The following is a 7,551-nucleotide window of genomic DNA, read 5'->3' as shown; positions in this document are numbered from 1 at the left end:
ATCGTTAACATACGGAGTTTGGTTAATGACAAAATAAATCTACTTGTATACATAATATTGTCCAACATCTACATCTCACCACGTCTGTTTCAGTGTTCTATTAAACACTGCTATAACAACTCCGCCCAGATTGTTCTACAGACTTCATACTCTCCATGACCAGTAATAAAAGTGTCTAGGTGACGTCATACGGACGTCAATCTTGCATTCTCCACTAACTGAGTTCTCTATAAAAGCAGTCAGCCTATCATATCTGGTAGTCAGTCAACAGCACTGAACGAGTCCCACCAGCTATTTCAAGATCCTACCTGACAGAAGAGTGGAATTTTCAGCTGAGTCTCTGCATCACTCCAGAGGTAAATTCACATCTTTTAACTCATATAACAACCAAATCTGTACTTCAGTAACAACTTGTTATAATTAATAGTTGAAAACATTCATGGTTTGTTTGTTTATTTGAATTTTTAAAGTGGATGGGAAAGTGTTATACCTTTAAAAACGTAACATTCTATAGGAAAAAGAAACTAAAATATATACTAATTTCGTGTCGGTTTAATGTAATCATTCATGAATGTCATATAGTTCCATAATATTTGACTTATACTTTTTACCTAGTTAGAGTAACTTTCACATTTTAATCTGTATGTGTAAATGTGCTTTTTGATTGTTTTTATGTTTAAGAGGTACGAACAAATTACAAGTAAACTTCTGTTGTACCGTCTAGGACAGAAGAGATTAATATCAGTGAGCATAAAATAATTGTCTGAAAAACTGAAATATACAACACTATTTTTTTAACCTCGGGTGTATGTAGAGTTATATGATATAACGCAATGTGACGCTAATTACCAGATCAATCGTTTGACTAGTACGTCAAATGAACGATCAGTAGTTAGCTGCTATTTGCCTTTCATTAGAGCGATGTAACTTACAACTATCCTTTTAGATAATATTATCACAAGATATGTTGGCGAATGCTGTTCACTTTTTTGTCTTGCTTTTAGACTGTTAGTGTAACTATGGATTGATATCTATTTTTTTGTAGCTTTCCGCGAAATTCTAAGTCAAATAATGAAAAAATATTACATGGCCATTACAGTCACATGTGCCTTCGATATACAGGTAACAAAGCCTGTTACTTGTAACAGATGTAACATTACATTAAGTGCGAGGATCTTAACTTCAGAGACTATCAGTCTTACTACAATGTAATTTTGTTTATAGTGTTGTTTTCATAGGGTCGTTTGGTTGTGATAATAAAAGAAAGTGGCAGATCAAAAGTGGTTGGAAGTTTACGTTAATAAAATTATAAATTCTAGTGATGTGTTATCAGATAGACTTAATTTCGTTAATAGCATAGAAAGAAGGCAAACTTACTAGTCTTCAATAGGGCCTTTTGTGTTTTTATTTAAGATGCGTGTTTGTAATAATAAGTTTAGATAAAGTTTGGATACGTTGTTGTAATTCCATATTTCAATATTAATATAAATATGCAACATGTCCATTTAATGAACTATAGATCTAAACAGCATGTCCTCTATATCTTGTGTAGTTTTTGGTGTCTTAATTTCTCTGCTATCTGCAGACTTAATCAAAGTTGGACATAATGTGATATACTTTATATAATACCATTATTAACTTATACTTTGTGTCCTTTATTCTTATATAGACACTATGGTCAAAATATCAGTAATCGTTGGTTTCATTATCATGTTTCTCCTGATGTCAGTCTTGTCAGCTTCCTTGCCTCAGTACAGGTTGGTTACAGAATATTCTCGTTATTTTACAGTATAAGTTTCTTACACATATACCTTAAATTAGTGTTATACTTTACTCTTATTTAATATACTCCAGTTATACTATAGGGTGAGATATCTGATTGTACATACATACATACTTTATATGTCTCATGTACGAAAGCATTGAATTAACAATAACAACCCTATTGAGCCGAAGAGATATTTCATTACACAACATACTTACCTTAAACTATGTAAGTTAGAATTACTTTAGATTTAATTACTAGATTGTGAAGAAAGAACTACAATTAGTTAAATTATCTTTCTTTGATATCACTTTAGATTATTACTTTCTACAGCCTTGTTATCATGTTTGCTTTCGAATTCGTATTTCGTATTCAGCTAAGGAACGTTTATAACTATAGCTATATATAATCCTATTCGTTTAAAAGTGACTAAATAGTGAAAGAGTACTGGTTAATGGCTGCCTTATATTTTCTATTGTAAATATGACGCCATTCAATTTTATTACCAAAATCACGCTTCAGGCGAGAGAAGTCATTCTTAACATTACCTCATTTTCGTATTTCCAACTGAGAGGTGTAATTTCAAAAGGATTTGCTAATATCAAGTAGAATCCAAACCAACTACTTTTGCTTTAAAAGGGAAAACTGCTTATTCCAGGTCTCTTAGAATATGAGTTTCTGTCGCTGACTGCACATTGTACATTATAAATAGAAGGTAAATGCTTCATTGATTTATATTGTTGCATTGAGACAAATAACGTTTTCCAATTGAAGAAATGACAAGTAGTTGGGTGTTACGTAACAGCATTTGGATCTAATACTTGCAATATTACAGTTCATCAGGTCACTTAGAGCCGCGAACTACAGTAAAAATGTAGTTTTATGTGTAGCTGAAAACAACCTTACTTTCCCAAGAAGGCGCCAAATATTTGATTACAATATCAATATATCAGGATGTTGTTATACAGAACTAAGTATTTTTAGTTTTTGTAAACTCACTTTTAATTAAGAAGTAGATATTCAGGTGAGCTTTATTCTCTTCCACTAGCGATCGGTAAAACATTATCTGTATTGACATAAGAGTGATAGAAATTATTCTGACTGATGTAAACACGTGCTGACTGAGATGTTTTATAAAAATAACGTGTCTTTATGTACGACGTACTTAGTTTATTTGGATTGTAGCATAACGGTAAACACGAAGCTTTACATTGAAAACAAGGTTCTTTTACTGAAATATATATGATTTAAATCATTATGTAAACTAAGGGTTCCTGAGCTACGTTTAAAATTACATTAATGAAATACTTTTATCTAAAACTATTAATCTCTATTTAACAACAATAGACAAAGTAAATTTCTGTATCACATTTCTTTATTAGTAGAATTACGTATAATAATTTATTAGGTTAGTTTTGAAGTGAGTTTCATGTTCTATGTTCAGTTTCTAAATCATGTAGCCTGAAGAGAGAAAAAAAAATCAAATCGACATCTGGGTAACAACCTTTAAATATTATGAACTACTTCAGCTTTCCAATTATCGATAATTGTCAACTTTCATTCCAAAAATACAATCTATTTTACATATTTATCCAAGAGTGAACCACATCCTTTATTGATATTATAAATTTGAAATAATGATATAAACTCCTGTAACCATTCTTTTTAAAATTTGGAATAGATATATTTCCTTCCAAAGGAGGTGGTGTGAAGATAATACATTAGTTCGAAATGTATGGATTTGTCCTTTTTATAAATTTTCCAAACTTCATAATATGGGTCATATAATGTGAGGCTGAATATTTTTTATCAGTGTATCGTAAATCCTTAATTTGAATCAGAGAAAAAGCGGTAAAATACAGATCGCATGCATAATGTAAAAACAATTTAAAAATAGGATGGCTTTCATCTCATAATTAAAATGTTCGTGATTTCTTCACTTTGGTTACGTTCATTCTGCTCTTCAGCTTCGGGAATTTCTCTGTCTGTTTGAGCCAATTACTACAGCAAATAAAGTAAATATGCTTTTAGCAACATACACAAGAACTTTACTGGATAAAATACATTGGTCTGTGATTTGATCCGCAAATATAGTCGATAAATCTGGAAACTTATGTAAATTTAGTTTCTACAGCTTTACAGAGAAATAATGCACTCATTTCTGGTAGAATTATTGGCTATTGTTAAACATCACAAACTAGTAGGTATATGGGTTAGAGAGAACTCAATACAAGTCCTTGAGTAATTGGCATATACTCCAAATATCCTACACTTCTTTTTCTTAAGAAAAAAAAGTACTTATTATTCTCGAACAAGGGTACTCTACATCTAGATAAGAAAAATAAGGTTAATTATGACGTCGTAACTATCTACGTAGAAATTTATTTCTCCATAATAATATTTCTCGATATACTTTGTTTCCTTATGTTCCCGAAACACCAATAATTATGTTATACCATCTCAGGTTCATATCACGAAAATACATTATGATTTTTTTGTAATTTTATCTAGATATATTCTTCAATAAAAAGTTGCATGTTCAAAATGTATCTTTGACTATTCATGTGAGGTAGTTCTCTTTCACATTATTGACTAATATGCTTTTAGGTTTCAACGCGGTCTATTGGAAATTGAACATCCTGATGAAGCGAGGCGAGTATTGAACGGAGTAGTGGAGAGTCTGCTCGCTTCTGAAAGTGGTAAAACGTACGTAAAAAACTGTATTTGTTATTTAGTGTTTTGAAATCTCTGTACTTATAATTATTTGATTATAAGAAAAAGTATCTATAAAAAAAAAGCGAAAATTGCATTCTATTACTAATAAATATTAAAATATTCGATGAAATTGAAAGAAAAGGAAGACAGAGGTAAACTAGAGCTAAATATTTCACTGAACAATCATAGCAGCTTTCAGAACGAAGACTTTTCTGGTCTACAACTATTTTTCTTTCACTATTCAGTTTAATAAAGAAATATTATTCGGATGTATAAAATATTTTCCTTATACGTGTAAATTGATTTAGGAAATATTTGACTAAAATGTAATGAACTGCAAACATCACACAGTAAATTCACTATTTATCTGTAATACTGTTCTGCTGAACAGTTTTTGTTGTTAAATGTGTTTTCTTATAGTAATCCACATTGGGCTATTTCCTGATTTCAACGAGGGAATCTAGCCCCTGATTTGTTGTTAAATAAACAATACAACATGTTTTGATTATCTTTTATTCCGATATTATTTAGTGAGAAGCGAGGACTGGACTTAGGATTGTCCCGTGGATTTTCTGGAAGCCAAGCTGCTAAACATCTCATGGGATTAGCTGCTGCCAATTTCGCTGGTGGACCTGGTAGACGGCGTCGCGACGTTAACAATTAAGAATGAATGATAGAATTAGAGCTATTGTTGAATGTCAAGTAATAAATAAAATTAAAAAGAAATCGCATTTAAAATGGATGTTCCACATAATAAATGTAATATAGTGTACTTGTAAGAATAAAGTACTTTCTGCACAAAATACGATTTTCTTTCTTTCTTTATTTTTTGACAGCATTTTTTGTGGTAGATCATATAAGACGTTCAGTTTAAGGGTAAGAAATGTCAGGGTACATTTATTTAGTTATTGTTTTTGATTTTGTTTTGCTTATTAATCGGTGATCTAAATCTTATATTTGTTTAAATACGAAGCTGTTTTATTTTAATTAATTATTTACTTACTACCCTCAACAAGTAACGATATACTTTTTGATTTACGATACAGGTTTTCAATGCTACTGCTATTTAATCTTTTGGTATTGCTTTTTTAATTGGTACAAACAATCATAATTTAAAAGACAAACTGAATTACACATAATCTTGAATGCTTTAATACATACTATTTGGTTCTAAATTCGATTATGAAATACATACCAATATTTCGGCTGCAAGAGCTGTATTTACTTACTATGAGTATTGTTGTTGAAATGTTAGACGTGCAGGTAATTGCAAGCACGCTGTTTATTGAACTGTTAGAAATTAAAGTTTGATCAATTTATTAAATGGAAAATACAATTTGAGTAAAATTGCATATACAGTTTACCTAATTGCCCTATTACGCAAGGGACTTCCTATATTTGTTACAAATAATATGGAGAAGTCCAGAAAAAGGATGGAAAACTTTAAAGATAATATTCAACCTTAATAAAATTTGGTTGTTTGTAGATTATTTGAACTTTTCTACTTTTGTATTTAGAACACAGAGAATCTACACTCATGACTGTTATTTAAAAATTGTAATTTATTTCAGACCAGTAGCTAAGTATAGGTGATATGATATTGGTATCATTGATGGATTGTACATGATACATTATAATACATTTTATATGGTATCATGAAGAAATTTAAAAAATATGAAAGTTAATTGGATCAAGGTTTTCTTCCCACATGTCTAAGAATTATCAGCAATAATATGCAACATAATTAAAAAATCTTAGAATGTAGTGTGACATTTTCTACCTGTTCTTAGTTAAATAATATTTTCACATGTATAATAGTTAAAGTATCAGAAGTTGATGAATGTGAGGTTTATAATACGGTTTATGCGTGTAGACGATTTTACACTGGGTCTTGTGTGTGTGTTTTTCGTATAGCAAAGCCACAAAGGGCTATCTGCTCAGCCCACCGAGGGGAATCGGAACCCTGATTTTAGCGTTGTAAATCCGGAGACATACCGCTGTACTAGCGGGGGGCTACACTGGGTCAAAGAACAACAAAATATTGTACAAAAAAATATAAATTAACAGAGTCGGTCTTAGTAAAACATTTGTCAAACACGTTTAAAAATATATATTTGAATAATGTTAAACTAACACCTGAGGTGATATTAAAATATTAATTAAATACTGTAGGACTTACAAAATTAAAAAACAATCACTGTGATATACAGGGTCGTGGGTTTAGCTTCATAAGAAACGAAGTACGTGGTATTTATTTAAAACGTTGACATGGCCAAGCGTGTTAAGGCGTGCGACTCGTAATCTGAGGGTCGCGGGTTAAATTCCAGTCGCACCAAACATGCTCGCATTTTCAGTCGTGAGGGCATTATTATGTTACGTTTACTCCCACTATTCTTTGGTGAAAGAGTAGCCCAAGAGTTGACGGTGGATAGTAATGACGAACTGCCTTCCCTCTACTCTTACACTACTAAATTAGGGACGGCTAGCGCAGATAGCCCTATAGTAGAGTTACATGATATTCAAACCAAAGTACTGTCAGTTGCATATTTATGAAACTACATCGCATGCTGTAGGTGGATTTTCACCCGAATTGCTATGAATGTTCATTTGTTACATAGAACGAATTTAAACAAATTTTCATTTTGTGGTTTTTTTATGGGCTACTTTTTGACAATTACCTCACTTCTTATTAATGGATGTTCACTAAACTTTGTATGAACTTTCACGGGTCCGTGAGAAGAAACATAAATATTCAGTTTTAATTTTGCGGTTTTTGTCACAACATTTTTTTCTTCTCTTCTTAATTTATTCTACCGGTTTCGTTACTTCAAATATCATTCTTCAAGAAATAGTTTTACTGAGATTCTATAACAAATAACAAACAAATACCGTTTTAAACTAAAAATTAAAACTATGTTGTAAAGTTCATGTACAGATTAATTACAAGTGATCAAAAACAAGTAAAGGTTGAAATAAAGATGAATCTTTAGTAAAGGTAAATCAGAGTTATACCTGTTTAACAAATAAGCCTCTACGTATAGTTAATTTGTGAAGAAATTGAATTATGTTAT

At 31.0% G+C, this 7,551-nt stretch overlaps 1 protein-coding gene across 1 annotated transcript; it reads left to right on the top strand.

Moving 5' to 3' along the window:
- Positions 1–255: 255 nt before the first annotated feature.
- On the top strand, positions 256–5,283 carry LOC143244686 (diuretic hormone class 2-like). Its single transcript, XM_076489831.1, has 4 exons — positions 256–356; positions 1,670–1,757; positions 4,373–4,471; positions 5,012–5,283. The coding sequence occupies exons 2-4, from the start codon at positions 1,675–1,677 to the stop codon at positions 5,142–5,144; spliced, it is 315 nt and encodes a 104-aa protein (XP_076345946.1). The 5' UTR covers positions 256–356; positions 1,670–1,674; the 3' UTR covers positions 5,145–5,283.
- Positions 5,284–7,551: the final 2,268 nt, after the last annotated feature.

Source organism: Tachypleus tridentatus, chromosome 1 (genome assembly GCF_004210375.1).
Source record: "Tachypleus tridentatus isolate NWPU-2018 chromosome 1, ASM421037v1, whole genome shotgun sequence".
Taxonomy (NCBI): Eukaryota; Metazoa; Arthropoda; class Merostomata; order Xiphosura; family Limulidae; genus Tachypleus; species Tachypleus tridentatus.
This window is presented reverse-complemented; position numbering and strand designations above follow the sequence as displayed.

What these genes read in the sequence shown, in the direction of transcription:
- LOC143244686 (XM_076489831.1), top strand. Translation starts at nt 1,675, where the DNA reads ATGGTCAAAATATCAGTAATCGTTGGTTTCATTATCATGTTTCTCCTG. An exon ending in GCTTCCTTGCCTCAGTACAG is followed by an intron (nt 1,758 to 4,372) that starts GTTGGTTACAGA and finishes ATATGCTTTTAG; the next exon opens with GTTTCAACGCGGTCTATTGG. An exon ending in GCTTCTGAAAGTGGTAAAAC is followed by an intron (nt 4,472 to 5,011) that starts GTACGTAAAAAA and finishes GATATTATTTAG; the next exon opens with TGAGAAGCGAGGACTGGACT.